Below are 22,549 nucleotides of genomic sequence, written 5' to 3'. Positions count from 1 at the left end.
ATTCTACCGAGAGCTACAATGTACCCGCTAATGGGAAGCTACGTGAGTTTTTCACGCTATTCCTAAACCTCTGTCTCACTGTAATGCAGTCTGTTGGATATCTCCCAACATCCCCTGGACTTTTCCACGTGTAACTTCACCCTTTATGATGACTGAACCACGTGTTTGTGATGACTAATTTGTTTCTCATGAAAAATTCTGCTGCTTTCTCTCCCCTGTCATTCCGCATTCCTAGTCCAAAAGACTCCTTTTTCGTGTCCATCCCTCCCTTCCCCGATTGAGGGGTTCCAGTCCCCCATCACTACTGCCTTTTTCTTACCCAGGGTTTCTCTAATTATTTCCTCTAGCTGTTCATACACCTCATCAACTTCTTCCTCCCTATGATGCCTCAATTTCTTCCCCCAGAAGCCTATCGGTCACCTGGTCTATGCCTACCACACGCTTACCCATCCCCTGTTTGATAATAAAGCTACCTCTTGCTGGCTTGCCTCCCTACCACTATATATAACCCTATAACCATCACTCCAATAGTCCCCCCCATCCCTCCACCTCACCTCGCTTAATCCTAAGACATCTATATCATCCCTTTATCCATTTCCCTTTTGATATTTTGCTAACTTCCCTGCCCTTATCATTGTCCTCACTTCCCTACATTTATAGCCGACTTCTTCTTCTCCTTAATCTTCTGTATAATAAAATGTATTTTTTATAAAAATGTTATTTTTATACTCTAATATTATTTTTCATTTCAATTTGCATTTTTGATCAATAGTCAAGGATGGAACTAAATAAACACAGCTGCGAAGCGCTTGAAAAAAATAGTGCAATACTATAGGAATTCCAAAGTTCCATGCTAATTTCCCCATCCATTCCAATCCGCACAAACCCAGAGCTAACTTAGCAATAGCTTGATAGTTTCACAAGGTTCAGCGCTAAATTTAACTATAGAGCTTCCATTAGACGTATTTTTTATATTGGACAGTATTGGAGAATATACCCTCTGGATTGTGTTACACAAACAATAGAGGCAGTATAGTTTCTTTACCAAAAAAATGAGTTGGTGAGCAGTTGAGATTAACTTCGGATTCGCTCTTGATTCTTTTATTTTTACGTTAATAAAATTTAAAATGGAATAAAAAATAAACTGGGAAGTAGTATTGATTCATTTACGATTCAATTCAGCGTTATTACCTTTAAAAAATAAAAACTTCATCGATCATTGAATTATTGATTTAACGACGATTTTAATTAATCCGCATAATTCAGCGTTATTTCCTTTGTTTTGAATTAAGTGATTATGAGCTAAACTTTTGAATTTTATCGCCAATCACTTTATCCATATTACTTAATAGTCTGTACATTTAATTTTAGATAGAGTTTTGACTTTAATCGTCTATTTAATTGAAAATTTCGGTTTCTTTTTCTTGGTTGGCGTTGCGTACCCCCACTTTTCCTCGTTTGAGGAAGGTGCCACCTTTTTCTACCGTGAATAAAACAGTTGCGTAATGATATGCAATGTTATTGAGGTGGGCATTCAGTTTGGTGATTACGGTCCAGCTGGGTTTATTGTGAAATATGAATGGATTTCCTAGTATTCCGTCGGTTCTTGAATATTGTCGGTTTTGCAATGAGAAGAAGGCGCCTTTTGTGGATATATTTTCGACCATGGTGTTCCGGGACGGCTGCTCTTTGGCGAAGAAACTCAACGAATTATACGGTATCGAAGTGAGTAGCGTCTTCCTAACAATCTTGTATTATTACTAATAACTTCGCCATTTTTCATGTGAATTGATGTTCTCAACAACCGTATCGTAAATAAATTAGGCATGGGTTAAGCGTTCGTTTGTTTTCTCTTCGAATAATTCTTCGTTGACTATATTTTTAAGTGTCGTGACGTACCGCATAATATTTGTTTAACGAAACGCTTGATTTTGACTAATTATTTTAACTTTTAGGCGCTGTTTTTGTATATAAGGGAGATACGGATCGCCTTTTTATTATCGTTACCCCAGAAATTTTGCAATATTTCGGAAATATTGCGGCAGGTGTCTACTAACCTTTGTAATCATGTTGTAAGCGTTATAAGTTTCATCACAGAGGATAGTTATTGGAATTTTTAGAGGATAATTGCTAGTTTCTATGCAATAATTCATTCGGAGCTGTCCCTTGCTCTTGCACCTGATCTCCCATGATTGTTTTCATCAGGCCATCGTGTATAATAATATGTGACCAATTAAGTTGTCCTGTCTCCTCCCTAACGATTTTAGGAGGCTTCTCTTTTCTCCCACTCTTCTAAGAACTTTCTCGTTACAAACTGGGTCGATCCATTTCAATTTCATCATTCTTGGGTAGCTTTACATTTCGAATGCTTCTACTCGTGACTTCTCTGCAGCTGTCAACGTTCAAGCCCATCTCCTATTCTTTTCATCTCTTCACTTTGTTTCGTTTTCAATTAAAATATTTCCTTTCTCGTCCCTTACGGTTTTGTTTTCAATTCCTTGAAGTGGTTCTTCACTATTCTATGGGGCACTTCCTTTTTCCTTTGTACGAGGTTAATTTGCAGTCAGAAAGTGTAGATATTTATTAATTTTTTAAACCTAAATTTTCATTAACGTAGGAATAGGAATGATGGCTAGGTATATCTCCTGTTTAGTTTATATTGCAGATTGTTTGGTACAGTTGAGTAAAAGCCTTCTCTCCTTTTTTTAAAGTTCTACTTACTGTAATTACATCTATTCCCAAAGCCTTATTCATCTGTAAGTCACTTATTGCAGTGTCAAATTCAAATCTTAAGATGTGCTGGCTCCCACGTCATCCTTTTCTACTTAACTGTCCTCCTCGTCCTATACTATTAATGCATTTTAGTGGTGCAGAGAAGGTATTTGACTGCGTACAAAGTCACTGGTTGTATGCAATGCTTTGAATATACTTCTTGCTGAACATGTTACTCTTTTAATTCTTTAGGCCTCATCTCCGGACGATGATCTCTCCAAATTCATCTGTGTCGAGTGTCTACGTCAGGTCATGAGGCACGGGAACTTGACTTACAATCTCTGGAGTACGCTGGACTATTTGTTGAGGATGCATGCAGAGAAGGTGGTAAGTAAATAATAATAATAATAATAATATTTATTTGCCTGGAGATCTTGGTACATACATGTTCCATGATATATGGCACGTCAATGTTTAGTTACAAAAAAAAGACATTTAAGGAAATAATTATAAACATTACCCATACAGAACATATTTACATAGTTAAATATTCGTCAATAGAATAAAATAAAATAAAAAAATATAGGAAAACACCCTATTGTCCAACTACAGCTCCACCTTTAAAGCCGGTGTATCAAAATAACTATCAAAAAATCGATGTCATCCTCATATTGAGAAAAGGACGAGCTACAATCCTAGGGTAAGGGCTAAAATACGAAAATCGGCACAATTTCATTCATCCTTACATTTAAATATCTCTCCATTATGTAAACATTCGGTTCAAAATGTACTCCTAACATTTATATCATCGTGGTTATTAAGACGACCTTAAGTACCGTATATGTCTGAATATAGTCCCCCCTTTTTTTCCGAAAATGCCAATGGTAAAAGTAAAGGGGGGGACTATATTCAAACGCATTTATTTAAACTTTTCTCAAAAATGAAGCCTCAAAATTGGGGGGGGACTATATTCAGAGGGGGACTGTATTCGGAGAAATACGGTATTGTTGAGGGCAAATATGGGTGTTGTCCGTCTATTCCGCCCATTTAAACGACATTTATGAGTGGTTTTTTTCTTTTCACTTTTTAAGCAACTTATGGACCCAATACTCGAACACACGTGACGCAAATATGTTCCCACCCCCCTCCGAAACCCGCTTGATGAAATCAAGAGACCATCGACTCGTCAAGCAGAGCACTTATGGTGAGATTCCAGGAGCGAGCAATGGCTGTGGGGTAGACAGGTACTTCGTTTGGGGTGATCTAAGGCCAGGTGCACACTACCCACGACCACGGCAGACCTCTGTCTCACAGCTTCTGACCAGACCACGACCACACCCTCGATAGCAAAACACATTCACCGTCCACTTGCTCAGTCGGTATGGTTGGAGTGAAGTCGGAGTCAGTGCGTGGCACCCCATTACAATGTTTGTAATTTCTGGCCTCAACGACCGCTGAGTCGGGGACGACCAATTTTAAAAATTTTGGTCGGACGACTCGGGTCCGACCAACGAGTCTCACTTGGCCAAAGTGCACGTCGCTCCATTTGTTGCAATGATGAAACTGGTCGTGTGCCACAGGTCGTGGTCGCGCTAGTGCGTGCCTGCCCTAAGAACTAACTATTAGTGCTGCAAAAAAGGTAGAATGCTAAACTTCTAGCATATGTATTAACACGTTGGGTAGCGGGGTATTTAAATTCCTAGGAATGCCGATTCTGGGTGGAGGTGTTGAGATTGGATTATGTGTCTATTGGGGCGTAATGCCTTTGGTTTAAACATGGTTAAAAAGCTAATGTTTAGAACATAACTTTACCCAATCAAACGTAATGATGCATCAATTCATTATGAATAACGAACAACTACTGAAAACGTACAAACGAATACTAAACTAAAAACTGGTCGTGGTCTTGGTTGTACTTGTGCGCGCCTTCCCTAAGACCAGAGGGAAATTTTTTAAAACCTCGGTACTGTGGAGTCCTTACTCCCCTTCCCTTTCAGCTCCTTTGGCGAGTTTCACCCTGCACAGGGTTTCCCAGGTGCGACCTTTTCCGCCCTCCCGTGGTCTCCGCCAAGGGGATTTCACACGCACCCTTTTGGGGTGAGGGCTCCTTGGCCGTTACTCGAGGGTCGGTAACCTTTCCCATCCGGGCCCTTGCCTTAGGCGTGGGTGTCATTCAGTGTTTCTTGAAAGCCGGGAACATGCAGATGCAGAGTTTTGCCTTTCCTCACAAGTTATTCCGCACTCTGTTAGAGTTGTCCTCGTCTCATTTCACTTGGCATAACTTTGGGCACAAGGCCCTGCACGCGCATCTATTGGTCCACCACGGGACAGGATGCGTGCACAAGTACTAATTAGTGTGTAAAAATCTAAATTTAACTCTTTTCATTGGCGAAAAAACTTAATATTTTAAAAAAACATCTTCTGTAAATTCATGATTTTTCAATATTTTTTTTCTTTTAGGAATAAATGTGATTGTGTTTTTTATATTTTGGGGGGTCCAGAACCCCTTCATCTTCCCCCTTGCTGCGACACTGATTAATGGAAGTATTCATGGAAAAAATTAATGCACTAACTTTTTTAAAAATCAACAAAAAAATTGAGGAATTTGGCCTATTTCGAATTAATGAATTATGAGAAAATTTTTGTGAAATTGTTATTTTTATGGGCTTTGTAACAGATTTTTGGTATTTCTCAATGAGGATTTTGAAAGAAGACACCTTGGAATGAAATAATATGTGGACATAATATGAAATTGAGAAGTTATTGGCAGAATTGAAATCGATGTGGCTGAAAAACGGCCCAACTCCATTTGAATACCTTTTTGTGCTGCAGTTTCCTTTAATGTAGTACAAATAAATGATGCATAGCGCCCAGCCCACGCTAATTTCTCTATAAACACCCCAAAGCTGTAAAGCTGATATTTTCTGTAATCAGGACAAAAATAACTACCTCTGAGAAAAATAAGTAAATTTTTAGTGGTTTATGAAAATTTCTATTTAGACTTTGAAGATATTTTGTGAAGAAGAAATTGCATCTTGCAAGAACTTATATCTAGAGGTTTCTAATACAACTATATAATTTATTTATTCTGTAAAGATGGACGTCACATCCTTTGACATTCCTGCGGATTCTCTGGACTTCCTGTTTTCAAGGGAAATGGATTGTTCACTCCAACCTCTTGTGCTTGAGAAGAAAAACCAGCCATATGCATCGCGAGTCTCAAGTTGTGGAAATAAGGTTAGAATTGAGTTCTTTAACAAAGTTTTTAATAATTATAATGTTATTTATCCTAATATACAGCACAGCATTAATATTATTATAATTAATGCTGTGCATTAATTAACAGCATTAATAATATTAATGCATCAATATTAATTATGCTGTGCTGTATATTTGGAAACACCTTACTGGTTTTAAAACACATAAATTTTATCATTCGTATAAGACAAGAAGTTGTGATGATGTGCATGTTTTAATGTCAAACCTAAGCGCAACTTTGAAAGGGCCCCATGCAATGCGTGTAAAGTTGTATAATAATTTACCACTAAATATTAAAATGGAAAAAAGATTTTTGGTGTTCAAAAAACAAGTTAGCTCTTATCTTCTTGATAAATGTTTTTACTCTATAAATGACAATCTTGCATCTACACATTAGATTGTAGTTACGTATATATATATTTTCCATGACGTACCCTATGTATGTACTTACTTTGGCCTACCTATGTATTGTATCTTTTGGGCAAATAAATCTATTCTATTCTATCAATTTATAATTTTCTCTGTCAATTTTTAGCACAATTTTTGCATTGTGGGTTACTCCTTAAAAGTTATCACGGTGGCTAGTCCCGGTATACTTAAATAAGTCTAGAGCGAACACCTCTCGTGTTCAAAGTTGTGGCTTTCCTCTCCGGCTGTGGCGCCATGCGCACGACTTGGACTGCTAATCGCATAATATGCTCAGCAGTCTATACCACCTTGTCCGGTATAGTCCACAAATTACTTAAGGGGAGAATGATGCCTCCGTAGCTTAACTGGCTAAACACTCGGCCGGAGATCGAGGGATCCGGGTTCGAGTCTTGGTCAAGGCGGATTATTTTTCCTCTGTGGATTTTTCTGTGCATTGCGGGTGACTCCGTAAAAGTTATCTCCGCGGTCAGTCTAGGTATAATTAAATAAAATTATGAATTGTAAATATGAATGCAATAGGGAAAATTTGGGCTATTCTTACAAGGGGAGACCACGAAAGTTGCTCCGCCTTTTTCAATGCCGTATTTTTTATGGCCTTCGGAATGGTGAACACATCCCTGAACTAGTAGTGGTTCCGTTGAATGGGCCTTAGTTTGGCTGTAATTAATTAATTTTCATGCGGTACTTTTCACAAGCCGCGTATAGTTTCATGATATCACACCCTACGCTAGGAGGGTCAGGTGGGGTAGTGGTTAGGGTTAACGGCTATCACCCGGGGGACTGGGGTTCAAGGCTCCGTGATGGCTTTTTATTTTCTTGTCTCCATTGTGATCACACTGCGTCAACTTTTTCATTAATTTTAATTGCGACAAGCATAGACATTAGACTACTTTTTTAATCACCATAATGGCGTTTAGGTATTTAAGCAGTGTCATTTTCAACGCGGAGAAGTGAAGGCTCCACTTTCTACTCAAAAACATAACGAAAGATTAATGGGGGGCTAAAGCAGTGGCTTTTTTTTGGAAGAAATGACATTTTTTGGTGCATATCTTGTTATTATATTGGAAGGGCTACGGAAGATTTTGGGAAGCGGCGAGCACAAGACACATTTGGTGTAATTGTTGCTTTTAACCCTCTAGCGGGCGCGACTGTTATTTCTTCACAACCGGGCGAATGGCGTACTTTTCCCATGCTATGTGCATATATGATAATACTCGATTTTTGTTAAAAATTAATTTTTATTTGTAGAAATTAGTAAAATCTTGTACATTTATAGGTGATACAGATATAAAGGTACAGAGGTGGTATACGGCCGGTCGCCCGGCGTAATTTATGCGCCAAGTGTGACGGGTTCCTCTTGCTGATCTAAAAAAAATTAGCTACAATACCTCGAACTTTGAAAACTCGCAATATAGACAGTCAAAGTACATGTAGGAATACACGAGACCATTCTAGCCCAGAATGTACGTACGATGTTGAAATCCTTGGCTTTCGAAGATTGACGTATTTTATACGCCACCATGTTCGGTCCAGGGTCATAAACTTTTATTTCATCCTATTTATTAATGGATATTATATTTCGGAATGGTTCTTTTAGCACATAGGTACTGTGTAAGTAAACTCCCTTTGGAGTAAAGTGAATTGTTCGAGAGATATGGCATTTTATATTCGTTTTGTGTTCTTAATAATTATGTCTGTACGCATGTTGTTGGTCGCCGCGAGCCTATAATACCTAATGTGCTCTAGCAAGAGTGGTTTCCATTTTTAATGTGGAAGTTGATCAGTATAAGCAATGTAGAAATTAACAATCTGGCGCACACCAACCCTTGCTAGTGTAGTCGTCGTATCTCCGTGTTTGAAATGACACTGCTTAAATACCTAAACGTCATTATGGTGATAAAAAAATAGTCTCATGTCTACGCTTGTCGCAATTAAAATTAATGAAAAAGTTAATGCCGTGTGATCACAATGGAGACAAGAAAATATAAAACCATCACGGAGCCTTGAACCCTGGTCCCCCGGGTGGTAGCCGTAAACGCTAACCACTACCCCACCTGACCCTCCTGATGAGAAGTGCGATATCATGAAACTATAGGTGGCTTGTGAAAAGTACCGCATGAAAATTAATTAATTACAGCCAAACTAAGGCCCATTCAACGGAACCACTACTAGTTCAGGGATGTGTTCACCATTCCGAAGGCCATAAAAAATACGGCATTGAAAAAGGCGGAGCAACTTTCGTGGTCTCCCCTTGTTAGTAAATATTTGCATTAATTGTTACTGTTTTCGTACTGTCGTGTCGAAAGAAAATTGCAAGCGGCATAATATTACGATGGGGATATTGTACACATTGTAACGGCTCTCACCTCCAAATTACACTGCTCGTATTTCTCGGATTCATAGATGAAATCTTTTAGTTTGCTCGAATGGCACTATGCAGCATATGCCTTCATATTTTACTCTTGCAAGTCATACATTGTGAGAGCCGTCAGAACTGATAGCTACGCTAACACTGAGGGATAGACCTGGTGAAAACGACCCAGCACCCAAATTGTTAAATCAATTTATAATTTTGGCTGGCTTCTCAGCCATAAAAATTAACAATTTTTGGATTCAGGACATTGTTCTGACTATGTTAGCAACAAAACAGTGACAAAAAATTATTCATATAATTACTCAAGTGTACATTAAAGTTTATTCTATAAATTGATGATTGGTTTAACTGGTTAATTTGACGTGGAATTAAACCGGTTACCAATCATCAGTTTAACATCCGCTGAATCCTCCGTAGTTTTGTGTTTATTCATGTAAGCCGCACCCTCCTTTATCCCACGCACCCCCATATCTTCGGCTGTTTCGTGAGGAAAGAAACTTCTTTGCACTTTTTGGGTGCGGTCTAATATAAGAACTGGTGATTCATTGGTGAATCGATGGATTTAAATTGTGATACCATGATTATTAAAATTGATTCGTAGTTTTCCACGGCGCTGTCTAGATGATGTCTCCATGCTTCTGGGTTTCACTGCGTGGATTATTTTTGCAACGGCAGTTTCTTCGGTATTCCAACTGCTGTCGATCGACCTGAAGACGCCGGTCGGAATGCCGGAGAAACTGCTGTCGCAAAGAAAATCCACGCGGTGAAACCCAGAAGCATAGAGACATCATCTAGACAACGCCGTGGAAAACTACGCATGCGTGCGGACAAATAATTAAAACTACATGCGGTGAAACCCAGAAGCATGCAGACATGATTATTAGAGTTAAATAATGTCAGAAATGTAATTTTGACATTCTTTACCAATGCTCAACTCTGGAGAAATAAACGATAGCATTTTGGCGGAAAATGGCTTACATTAAAATTTGGAGAATTTGTAAGCCGCCCAACCCTCTTTAATCACTTGCATTTCTGGGGAAAAAGGTACGTGGATTCTACGGGTAAATACGAATCATAGTATTCTCAAAATTTTTTAAAATGCTTCAATAGCATTTTGTTGACATAAGTATTTTGGAGTGATTTGAACTTAGAAAATGTGGTGCAATTTTTAATTTTTCATCATTAATTTTGTTTATAGGATAGAGGCAGTGTGGCTAGGACATTTATGACTGAGAAAGCTGGAAGTGAAATGGAAGAAAAAGAAAAACTGCCGAAGGTGGAGTTTTGTTGGTGTAATGAGTGCAACGAAGAATTCATCACTCGGGAGGATCTGCGACTTCACACCAAGAAACATGCCGAGACTGGAACTAGAGATGGCTTTGAGCAAAATGAGGACTTAATACTTTCAAGTGAGGAGTACAAGTTGTTGTCGGGAGAAGTGAGTTTGTTGAAGAATAAATTATGCTGTAGTAAGTGCCAAAAAGAATTTAAAAGTGAGAAGAAATTGGTGAGGCATGTGAAGAAATATGATTTTCAGTGTGAGCACAGGAGCTTTGTGAATTTAAACAATCACTTGAAGAGTTTGAAATCAAATAGGGCTGAAGATAGTGCCTTGATGAACACCCAGGGCAAAGATGGTACTTTTCATGTTAACTATAAATTGTGTGAAGCCACATCACCACTAACCAGAGATTTATCAGACAACAGTAATGGTGATTTAGTAAATAATAAATATATAAGTGATAATGGTGTGGAGGCAGGTGTATCAGATGTGAGCTACAAAGTGAAGCAAAGGAAATTTCATGAAAAACTGCCGAGTCATGTTGGTTCTCTTCCCTCGATGGTGAGTTCATGTGATCAAGATGAAGTTGAATTAAAAACCATTTCAAAAGAGGGTGCTGAAATAGTCAACCTTGATACATCAACAACAGCGTTAAACTTGTTTCAAGGAGTTGTGGTCTGCGATTACTGCACTAAGCCACATTTCTCAAAGTCAAAACTTCGTGAGCATATTGTTGTTTGCCATCTCTCTATAGTTACCCACTGGTGTTCAATATGTCATACACATTTCTCAACAGAGTCTGAATTGAAAGTTCATGAGGCGATTCATTTCAGTAAGAGTAAATATATTTGTAGTTTATGCTACAAGAACTTCTCATTTAAAGCCAAAGTGTTAATGCACATGAAAAATGCACATAATATGGACAGACCTCATACATGTAGTACTTGCTTTGTTTGTTTTCCATCCCATTCAGAACTTGGACTTCATCAACTCTGCCACTCTTCGGATAAGAAATACTGCTGCTCAAAGTGTGGAAAGAGGTTTATGGTCAAGTGGTACTACAGAGCCCATGTTCGTGTTTGCCAATCTGGAGAACTCTTGCATGAATGTGGTTTATGTGGGAAAGGATTTATGAATCGTAATCATTTGAAAATGCACTCTCTCTCTCATAATCCTGAACAGAGATTCGCGTGTCATTTGTGTCCCAAAAGGTACTCATATTCCTGCAACTTGTCCAGCCACATTAGGAATTTTCACTTGAAACTTAAACTGTATGAGTGTGGCATTTGTAAGAAACGATTTAATTTTATGGGTAATCTAAGGGTCCACTACTCTGTCCATTCAGACCATCGAGCTTTCAAGTGCCAACATTGTGAAAAAAGTTATAAGACTAAGACTGGAGTGTATAGACACACCAAGGAGATACATGTTTAGCATCAGTTGCAATTACAGGGTGTCCACTAATTGGGAAATATCCCGAATAAAATCAGGTGAACATCCTGAAAAATAGGTTTTTCATCGTCATAGGTTAAGTATTTAAGAAATGCTACCGGCCCCTTTCACAATTACACTGTGAAAATTACAGCATATTAAAGCGTGTGTAAGAAAAAAATAGGGTGAAATATTTATTGCTGAAAATGACATTCCATGTGCCTAATTGCATCTGCAATAATGGTCCCTAGTGGTCTCGGTACGATTTGCAGAGGTAGTTTGGCCATCTCGAGGGTGTCTCCTTGGTATGATAAGTGGAGGTGTTACGAGATAAAGAGGTTTGTCTATAAATTTATGTATAAATCTGATGGGATCATAGGGGTGATATGATGTTTTGTAACCAGCCCGTTCAATGGGTCCTCCCTTCCCCTGATGCCTACGTCCCAAGGAAGTGGTTATTTGCAAGAAATTAAAAAAAATTGGAAAATTTTTGAAATTCCAGATGGGTGTTGGGGTTCGCCCACGAGTAAAATACGCTGATGATTGGGATGGAAATGACGGTTAGCCACCTTACAATACAGAAATAACAATTTATTATAGCATCAAAAAAGAATTGTTGAACAATGAAAGGACCAAGTTATAACAACCAAAGAGAAATCAAAAAAAAATCGTTGAACAATGAAAGGACCAAGTTATAACAACCCAAAGATAAATTTTTAAAAATCCCTTTTCCCACACACGAACAGTGTTCACCGTATACGAGGAGGGGGGTCTTCACTGGGGGGGGGGGGGGAATGGAGTGCAGATACTTTACGTTCTGTCCTTGACGTTACTGCGTCCGTATGGCTCGGCGGTGTCGAACTTCCTCTCCCTGGTTTCAATTATTTCACTCACCACTCACTACAACATCGTTGCACTCTTTTCTGTCCTGCGTCCTCACCCGCCGCACCTTTTTATGCCGTCCCTAGGGACGGCGGCGTGCGAAAACCAGCCATGCTATCGAATCATCCGATTCGATAGCCCGCGAATTCAAAACAAGCATACAACATAAAATAAAATGGTTGGTGGCTAACCGTTACAGTATGGAGGTTTATGATGTAAAGAGGTTCACTACTTAGAGGTTTTACTGTACCGAGAATTAAGCTTTGAAATCCCCTCCTCATTGAAGCTTCCCGCCACCACCCTGGTCCAGTTGGTGACTACTTCTTCCCCTTCCTCGTCTCTTGTGAAAAGTTCTCCGGCTAATCCCTCCTTCATTTTGGTGAACAGATGAAAGTCTGAAGCAGTGGCAGCTCGTGAGTCAAATGCTGTGGGGGACACACACACACACTCCACCGGTTAACATTTTTAAATATTTTGTGTATTTTAGCGAGTTTTTCTGGCAATCTAAAGACCACTAATATACATAACAATCACTAATTCGATTAACTCAGCTACAAAAAGGCCTATTAACATTAAAACAATTTACCTATAATTAGTCAACTGGTCAACAACAAAGTGTTCTGCAACAGTGCAGCGCCAAGATTACATATAATGCCGCCGGCCAGCGCGGCGATGTCATCTCACCAGATACGTCGTTCTGTGCATGCTCGGGTGGTGTCCCAAGACTTCCACAAGGCACAAGCTTAGACGCGTCATAGCACCAGCAGCCCCCAACACCACTACCACTCTTCAAATAACTGCATGTTAATATGGATTTGGGCGTTCTGGCCAGCAAATGCATACAAATGCATACTTCTCGCGCTATTTTTGCGTGTTTTTTTTCTGCACTTTCAATGCAAGTTATTGGAAGAAAAACACTGTGGTTAATACATAGATGTATAATTACAATTGAATGTGTATTTTATTTTGTTTTCCTTTTTCAAATCTTTGGGTGGGGTGTCGTCCAAGAGTCCTTATGGGCAAGCCGCCATTGGTCTGAAGGGGCCAAGTCGGGATTGTAAGGTGGATGGGTCAGAACATCCCAACCGAACTGATCCAAAAGTTTTGTAGTGGATGGAGCGACGTGAGGTCGTGCGTTGTCGTGGAGAAGGCACCCACCAGTGGTCAGCATGCCTCTTCTCTTGTTTTGGATATCCCAACGAGGCTTCCTCAGGGTCTCAAAATTCTGGGAGGCGTTAATTGTTTCTCCTTGAGGCGAGAAATCAATCTGGAGGATCACTTTTTGGTCGTAGAAAACAGAGGCCATGATCTTCCTGGTGGAGTTCACAACTTTGAATTTTTTCGCACTTGGGGAGGTGGTGTGTTTCCACGGCATGGATTGTCTTTTGTTCTCTGGAGTACAGTGTGACACGCAGGTTTCATCTACAGTGACGATGGACTTGAGGAAAGCATTCCCTTTCATTCTGTTGCAGCCCAAAAATTCACGAGCTTCACCACTTGTTGTGACTAGTGTTTGGGCGCAGTGGTGCCGACTCCATGGGGCCTTAGGGGGCCCGAGCCCCCTCAAAAATTCGTTATGGGTGTGAGGAAAAAATGTGTCAGGCTTGTCGATTTTCCCCGGTGTGTCCAGATATCAAGATTGGAGTTATGAGGGTTCTAATGCTGATCATATGACCCATCTAAAACTCTTAAAAAACTTAATACTCTCTACTTATAAAATGTCCCGGGGCAAGATCCCCGGTTTGGGCCCCCCTCTATATTCATTGTAAAAAATATTCGGCGTAAAAATATGCCATGTCGTTTGTTACCGTAAAATAAATTAACGATCGTAATGAGGAGGCAACAATGGCATCGTCTGGTATAAGCGTATTATCAGTTTAAATACAACTATGTATCTTAAACTTTGCATGTGACTTAATTATTTGTCATTCCCACAAGAGTAAATGATTTCTTTTGCACCCCCCTCTTTCTCGAGTTTTTTCCGTATACGCTACTGGGTGCTGAGACAGTATGCCTACTTATTTGGAAGGTATTGTAAACAAACCGCCATGTCGTTTGTTACCATAAAATAAATTAACAGTCGTAGTGAGGAGGTAACAATGGTAGGGAGGAACGCGAGAGGAAACTATAGAGAGTCGTGTGTTGGGAGAGCCTCGAAAAAGACGTGTTTTAAAAGACTGGTAGAAAAACGAAGAGGAGGACGAAAAGGAAAAGAAGGCGCCCACAAGAGAGAACCGATTGAGGAAAGGATGTGTAAATGAAAATGGTGGAGAGAGAGTTCGAGAGAGGGATTGCGTAGGAAGATATCTGGCAGTGTTTGAGTGGAGTCGTGGAGCAATAAACCGGATAAGGCGAACTTAAATGATTATTATAAATACACAAGGAAAGGGAGAAGAGTTAAAAGCCCATTGGAATAGAATTAGGGAAGTTATGCTAGCTATTTGTTATAACGACCGATTGTAAATTGAGCCCAATTAAAGTCTTCCTTTATGATGTTTTGACTGCAAAAGTGTAAAAGTGATTTTGTGCATGTTATTTATTAATTAAGTGTGTTTCTATACCCTAAGGTAACACGAAAAAAAAAATTGAAGGTGAGTAGTGTTACAACGGGCATGAAGAAATTAAATCACTCAGCACAGAACAACTCGAGATGGAACAGGCACCAGGGTGGTGGGACACGACGTCGAGGGCTCCATTCAGTGGCGGCTCGTGAGTCAAATGCCGGGGGGGGCGCACTCCACCGGGGGGTCATAATTTTTTGATATTTCGTGTATTTTATTAAGTTTTTACGGCAATCTAGGAATAAAATTTTGTGATGCCATATGTTCGGTTTTTTTCAACAAAAATACCTAGTTTTCCTAATAAAGCTTGATTAATAAATACTAAATGCAGTAGACTCTCGGTCATACGGATGGTCTTAGTCCGGACTCTCGATTATAATGATCAATGATCTTTAAGAATAAAAATATATTTGCTGCGATATTTTGCAAATACAAACGAAAATACGTAACTTTAGGTTTTAGCGCCTAAAGTCTTCGTGCGGATATGCCTGCAATACACTTATGTTGTTCGTTTTGCAATCATAATGCGTTATTTGTCAAATCTATTCAACATTTGCAAAGATTTAGGTAGCAATGACACTTGAAACACCTGAGGAGGGAGGGGAGTGTCACTGACTTCCACTAGGTAACAAACACTACTAGAATGCGCGCGCTTTGCTATTGCAGATGTAAACTTTGATTGCGGTGTTCACGTTGCTTCTTGAATACAGTATGATTTAAAATCAATAATTAAACATTTCTCACACATTTTTAACAAAATCTGAAATACACACATGCCTTTAGTTATATTGCAGAAGTCCATCCTTCTTTCCTTTTATCCAGCAAAGTGATCAATTACACGTTCGTTGAAATCAGCGCCGGACAACTATTTCTTTCCGACTGAACACATGACAAGGGCGCTAGTCTATAAATAAACCAGGGACTTAATAAACAAGGGATGAACCAAATGGGCCGACGAAAAATACGACCAAAGAGAACAAGGTGCCTGGACACAGATTTGGGGACAAATTTTCCCTATATTTCCCTAAAACAAAAACGAGCACTGTTGATTAATTCAAAATTGTCTTCTTGAATGTACACACAGCACTATGAAATTTCTTAATCGGCAATTAAGCACAGTTAACTCCTCGAAAATGATGTCTGAACTCATTTCACTCCGTTCTTTCCGAGAGTCTTGCCGTTACTATAAGAACGACTCAAGGGAGATAGAAGTCGTGGTCCACTAATGCTGATTCAGCTGAGGGACGAATTTAAGGTCAGCAAAGGCATTCAAGCAAACAAAAGACGTCACGGACCATCTCCTTGAGTCTAAGATTCATATGTGGTAAACACACGAAACACCAACGGGTCGCACTTGGAATAACCATGTCTTCGAAATCATTGCCATGATATAATAGAATATAAATTCTAGATCGTAAAAGACGACTCTGAGCCACAGATGGGAGGTGTAAGTATCTCCGCACTGATATGAACTCTTCGAAGCCACTCAAATCAGACCTAAGTGGACGTTTTCCGTCAGATAGGTACCGCTCTGCTGCTGAGGAATTAGGTGAACATGAACTAATACAATAAGGACGGCTAGAAAATGATGAACCTAAAAACAAAAGGTGCATTGTACGCGGAACTTCTTGACATTCATTGATTGGCTCTATTTAAAGTCACGTTTTACGGGTTAAATCATGTTTAATCCTTCACCATATCACGCACGCACCTATTTCTTAAATTATAAATCAGTGGGGAATGTTAACTGATATTTCCTATTACTGCAGGTCATTTGATAAATTTATCTGAAAAATAGGTACCGCATTTCTAAACATTGGGAAGATATGAATACATTGTTCAGGCCTAAACATTATAATATTAAATTAATTATAATTATTATAAAAACATAAATTATTTAATTATGAACCGCTTTCACCAAGTTACGCCTCAAACAATCAATATTATAATATTAGTTTCCCCAAGGTTCTTGAAATTCATAATCATAATAGAACTGTGGCAAATACTCGAGAATAGTTTTCCAACGTCAATACGGCCTTTAACTGATTTGATTTTATGTGTTCCGGAATTCAAACACCCAAAAACGCAAGCATAATGGGATAATTTATTTTCTGTAGCAATACATACCAGTAATTAAAACCGTATAACTACACCCAGTACAGTGACCATTCTGATTCCGTAGGTCCCTTTTCTGTGTCAGCACCAAGTAGACGCCAGATTATACGCCCGCCGGCCTGCGCAGCGATGTCAACTCACACGTCGCTCTGCGCATTCTCGGACGACGTCCCAAAACTTCCATAAGGCACAACGTTAGACGCGTCATAGCACCAGCAGCCCCCACCACTACCACCCTCCATATAACTGCATGGGGATGGATTGGGGACGTTCTGGCCAGCGCCCCACGGCTACAAATACGAACTTATCGCGCTATTTCTTTTCGTGTTTTTCCAACATTTTCGATGTATGCGACTGAAAAAACACTTTGATTAATTAGATGTATAATTATAAATTAATGGATATTTATTTTTTTACTTTTTCAAATATTTGGGAGGGGCGGCGTCCGAGAGTCCTTATGGGCAAGCCGCCACTGGCTCCATTACAACGACTTGCTGAGACCGTGTTTTCAAGGCTACTGAGCCCATCTCCCTCCCATTCTCTTCAGAAGGCTCCCCTCTTTTGCACAAAGCTGCTACATTTGTCAAAAAGCACCCCTAGCGATCTACACGCCAAAACGGAACTTATTTTCTGGACATCCCTCATATATTAGAACAGTTGCGCCGACTCTGTTGGGGCCTGAGGGGGCCCGAGCCCCCTCAAAAATTCATTATGGGTATGAGGAAAAAATGTGTCAGGCTTGTCGATTTTCCCCGGAGTGTCCAGATATCAAGATTCGAGTTATCAGGGTTCTAATGTTGATCATATGACTTCTAAAATGATTAAAAAACTTAAAACTCACTACTTATAAAATTTCCTGGGGCAAGATCCCTGTTTTGGACCCCCCCCCTCAATTCTTTTTGTAAGCCAGCATCTCAGTATTTGAAGTAAAAATTACTTTCTTAAAAATGTACCAATTGCAAGTAAAAGGGAAATTCCATTTGTGACGGAGTTACCTTTAGAGAAATCCTTTATGTGAGGATATTTCAATAAAATTGTAAAATTTAAAAAAAATTGCCAAACTTCTAACAGTGCATGATGAAGAAACAATAAAACATTTATATAAGTGACGTTCATATACAGAAACAAAATTAATTATCGAATTACCTTCTAAATAAGCCATAAATTAACACATGACAGAATTATTGCCTGGCCAACCTCTTAAATGCAATGATTTCAAACATCTTCAAAACTCTGTGAATCCAAGTATTATTTGAAAACATTTAATAAGGCTCTGAACAAATACTGATTTCATAAAATTCAATAATTTAGCTGTTGATTTATCAAGATAAAATATTTCCAGCAGAAATTTGAGCGAGAGTGAAAATCATGCACAGATAATCCGCAACGCGGATAAACAGTAGCTGGGTAATCGGGAGTCTGATGTATTTCGAAAAATCATGTTTTCCACAAGCCACAAGGTTCAATTGCGTGACCAAGATACAAAACATTGTACCCAGGCCAAAAGATCGTATCCCGCAGCAACTATGCGAAGTTGTGTACGAAGTGCCATGTTTCTGCGGAAGATCATATGTTGGAGAAACATGCCGAGGAATGGCGACAAGGATGAAGGAGCATTTAAGAGCAACCAATCAAAAGCAACTGAACTTGTCAGCCATTGCAGAGCATGCTTGGAGTGAGGCCTACCATAAAATTAATTTCGAAAAAGCGAATAAAGTCACTACTACCCCTATGTAGATCAGGGAAGCATCATAAATCCATAGAACACCAAATATTAACAGGGACAATGGCTGAATTCAATCGATTCGGCTCTTACTTTGTGAAAATCCATGTTGAAATAAAATACACAACCCTGGTAACTTTTCACTGGAAAATTATTTATTGGTACGATGCGTTTCAAGGCAGAGGCGTCATTCTCAAGTACACTGTTTGTTATTCAGACAATCAAATTAATACACAAATTCTAGCCAGGGGGGAGGGAGAAGGGTTATGCAGGGGGGGAATACTGATCAATGAATGATGAATTAATCAATCTGTTGACCGTTGAGCCCAGCTGAGATGTGCCAAGTGCCCAACTCCTTCACGACCAACCCAACAGTTCGGTAAAGTTTCATTCTATGAATTTTAATTGCCCAACCACTCGTACACGCATGTAGTAACTCACGACTCAAAGTTTGCATCTATGATTGGGGAAAAATCATGGCTGTCAGTGCTGAATTACAGGTTGTTTCAGAAAGGATGTACGTATTTCAAATGCATATATGTATTTATTAAACTTTAAGACATATAATTAGGAAACTTTACACACACATTTAAGAACCTCTCAAGTTTAGGTTATAAATGCTCAATATGTTTTCCATCAGCCAGGGGCACAGCCAGGAATTAAGGCTGGGGGGGAGAGGGGTTTAGGTGCAACTAATACCGGGGTGTGTGGGGGTACGGAATACCCACCAGGATAAGCAGTATGTGCGAGATTAATATTAAATTGCGGAATTTTAAGATAAATGGTTCAAAATGGTGATTTTTAAAGCTTTCTGAGGGATATCTTATTAATCCTTACGCTATTCTATTAGTAATATCAATGCAATTAAGTAAAATGGATTAAACTTTAAAATTTCTCTGAGCTCTGGGGGGGTTTATCCCCCTCAAAAAACCCCCCTCGCTGCGCCACTGCCATCAGCAACTCGCGCAGTATTACATCCACACTGAATAGGGTGGTTTCCTATTATTTTTTTATTGCCTATATCGAAAAATTATTACTCCTGGAGTATGTATTTCACGCTCGTAGATTTTCGAATGACGATATCTATTTTTCGCGATTAAACGAAAAGTGTAAAATTTCAAGCACGCGAAAACGCGACGGTTAAGTAGGAATTATGGGAAAAGTCTGTGTGACGTATTTCTGGTTCCAGCTGTCGGCGTGTGAGGTGACCTTGGGGCGAGGCTTGAGCGCTGATACGACGCAGGCTGCTAGCAGGTAGTGATTGGCTTAAATAAGGATTATTAATAACCTATCAAATGAAGCAAACTTTCTGACCATAGACATTTTTAAGAGGTGATTATTAAGATTTGTTTCCCTGAGTTCTCTGCCTCATGCATGCATTCGTAATCTCAGACGATGTAAAACTCCTACCTACTCGTGTAGAAACTAGGTCCCTGTGACGTCACGTGGAGTGGCATCGCATGGGCGCCAATCTGGCCTTTTTCAAATGAGGATAAAATTGACCATTGCCATTCGTCTAAACTGGGATTTATAAAACCAAAGAATTTGTATGTAATGAATACACTAATGGTGGGTGACGAATCACAATCAATGCCTTTTGTATTCTTTGATGACGGAAACTACCCTATTCCTCCCATACTGTGGGACAAGAATGTCCTTCATCACTGATTTTATGGGAGTACGGATCTGTTTCTGCACCTCTTCCAAGTTCTGCCAGAGTGGTGGCACATAAACATTGTCTTTAATGAAACCCCACATGAAGATGGGTCAAATCCAGATACCTCGAAGGCCAGCTGAGACATGCTAAGTCGTCAGCTCCTCGAGGACCAATCCAATGGTTTGGCAGTGTTTCATTCAGATTTTAGGAAAAATCCACAGGGAAAAAATCTTTCACCCAGACCGGGATTAAAAAAAAACGATGTAAAGAGGTTTTACTATATTTGAAATACAAGTGTCAGCCTATTGTCGGTGCTCCCTAGAGATAAAATATTACTATTCTTTATGCAAAATATGGGGGTTGAGCTTCTACGGCCTCGGAAATTATAGAAAAGAAATTCTCAATCGGCCGTGTAATTGTCCCTGCTCCATGCAAGTCAGAAATGTTACCGTGTTGGTGTCCAGGAAGGGGGAGACATTACCCGCAGGGACCAAACACCAGCCTCTCAACCCTACACCCCCCACAAAGGATCTTGTTGTGTATGTTTGTTGTGAGTGAATGTGTGAGTGAATGTGTTTTGGGCTTTCTGGTTGAGAGGCTGGTGTTTGGTCCCTGCGGGTAATGTATCCCCCTTCCCGCATCACCAATACAGTGACATTTTCGACTTGCAAGGTGGACGAGCGGAGGGAGAATTATACGGCCATTTGAGAATTTTTTTTTCTATAATATTACTATTCTTTGTTCATTTTATCTTTGGTGGTGACCTGGTGTGGCTGAAGCAAGTTGGATTGAGGGGAGGTAATATTTGTGGACATATGACATTCCCTTTGCCAATCAGCAGGCAGTAGGCATAGCCTCAGTGTGTTGTTCTCAGACCTCCGTCGAGTTAGCATCGTGATTTTTCTCGTGAAGCAGTTTTGCCAAATCTTATGCTTTCTCAATGCATCTGTCGGCATGGCCTGCAAGTATGCCTTTCACCAACTATCTAAATATCCCCTCAAAACCAATAAAATCTACATTAATATTTTTTAAAAGTGTATCGAGATTAGCCGTGGTGATAACTTTTACTGGAGTCACCCGCAATGCACAAATTGTGCGAAAGATCCACTGAGAAAAAAATCATCCGCCTTGACCGGGATTCGAACCCGGATCCCCCGATTTCCGACCGAGTGCTTTAGACAGTTAAGTTACTGAGACGTCATTATTCCCTGTGGATATATTTGGACACTACCGGACAAGGTGTTGCTGGACTGCAGAGCATATGATGCCACAAGCAGTCCAAATCATGCGCACAGCACCACAGCTGGGGAGCCTTGCGGGTGACTCCATAAAACTTATCTCTGAGGCAAGTCCCGGTATACTTAAATCAGTCAAGAGCGACCGCCTCTGTGTGATCAAAGTTTGGGCTTTGTTCTCCGGCTGTGTTGCTGTGCACACAAATTTGACTGCTATAGTTTGTTCACTTTATGTCTGCGGGTGAGCTTTCGTGAGAGCCCGGACACTCTCGGATGGCTTCGCTGATACAGGAGGGGTAGTACCAAGAGAGATAGAGAGGAGCGAACGTAACATTGCCAAATGTACAATACCACCCTACTTTGTCACTGAAAACGCATGAGTCATGGCTGGCCATAGGTATTTTGGTCCCGGCACCGAGACAATATATCAACTTATTTGGAAGACATTGGGGATAATCCTATAACAGAAGCCCATGACATTGTCAGCTACTGCACTGAATGAGGCATACTTCTTCACATACAAAGAGAATGCGTGAGGAATGGCAACACTGCTCCACGAGCAGATTCACGATGTTCACTCGGTGGAGGTCTGAGAGCGACTCACTGAGGCCACGCCTACTGTTTGCTGATTGGCAAAAGCAAAGTCACATGTCAAGAAACTTTCCCTCTCCTCATCTCCACTTGCTTTGGCCACACCAGCTCACCCGCAGAGATAAAATGAACGGAGTATAAATGGCACAATATGCTCAGCAGTCCATACCACCTTGTCCGGTATAGTCCACATATTTCCACAGGGAAGAATGACGCCTTGGTAGCTTAATTGGCTAAAGCACTCGGCTGGAAATGAAGGATCCGGGTTTGAATCTTGGTCAAGGTGAATGATTTTTCCT

The 22,549-nt window shown here is 40.0% G+C and overlaps 1 protein-coding gene across 11 annotated transcripts in view; it reads left to right on the top strand.

Annotated features, from left to right (window-relative positions):
• LOC124172740 (zinc finger protein 268-like) overlaps positions 1-22,549 on the top strand; it is a 405,740-nt gene that overhangs the window by 239,031 nt on the left and 144,160 nt on the right. The window contains exons 1-4 of one of the 11 annotated variants that reach the window (XM_046552219.1): positions 1,506-1,725; positions 2,965-3,099; positions 5,809-5,949; positions 9,972-11,956. The exons of 7 other annotated variants lie outside the window; for them this stretch is intronic. In XM_046552219.1, the coding sequence (XP_046408175.1) occupies positions 1,576-1,725; positions 2,965-3,099; positions 5,809-5,949; positions 9,972-11,489 (1,944 nt within the window). In that variant the 5' untranslated portion in view covers positions 1,506-1,575 and the 3' untranslated portion in view covers positions 11,490-11,956. Of the gene's footprint in view, positions 1-1,504; positions 1,726-2,964; positions 3,100-5,808; positions 5,950-9,971; positions 11,957-22,549 lie in introns of those variants that run through there. 3 more of the 11 variants (XM_046552225.1, XM_046552217.1, XM_046552221.1) reach the window with 3 other exon arrangements.

Source organism: Ischnura elegans (genome assembly GCF_921293095.1).
Source record: "Ischnura elegans chromosome 13 unlocalized genomic scaffold, ioIscEleg1.1 SUPER_13_unloc_2, whole genome shotgun sequence".
Lineage (NCBI taxonomy): Eukaryota > Metazoa > Arthropoda > Insecta > Odonata > Coenagrionidae > Ischnura > Ischnura elegans.
Note: the sequence above shows the minus strand (reverse complement) of the source record. Positions and strands in the feature narration are given on the sequence as shown.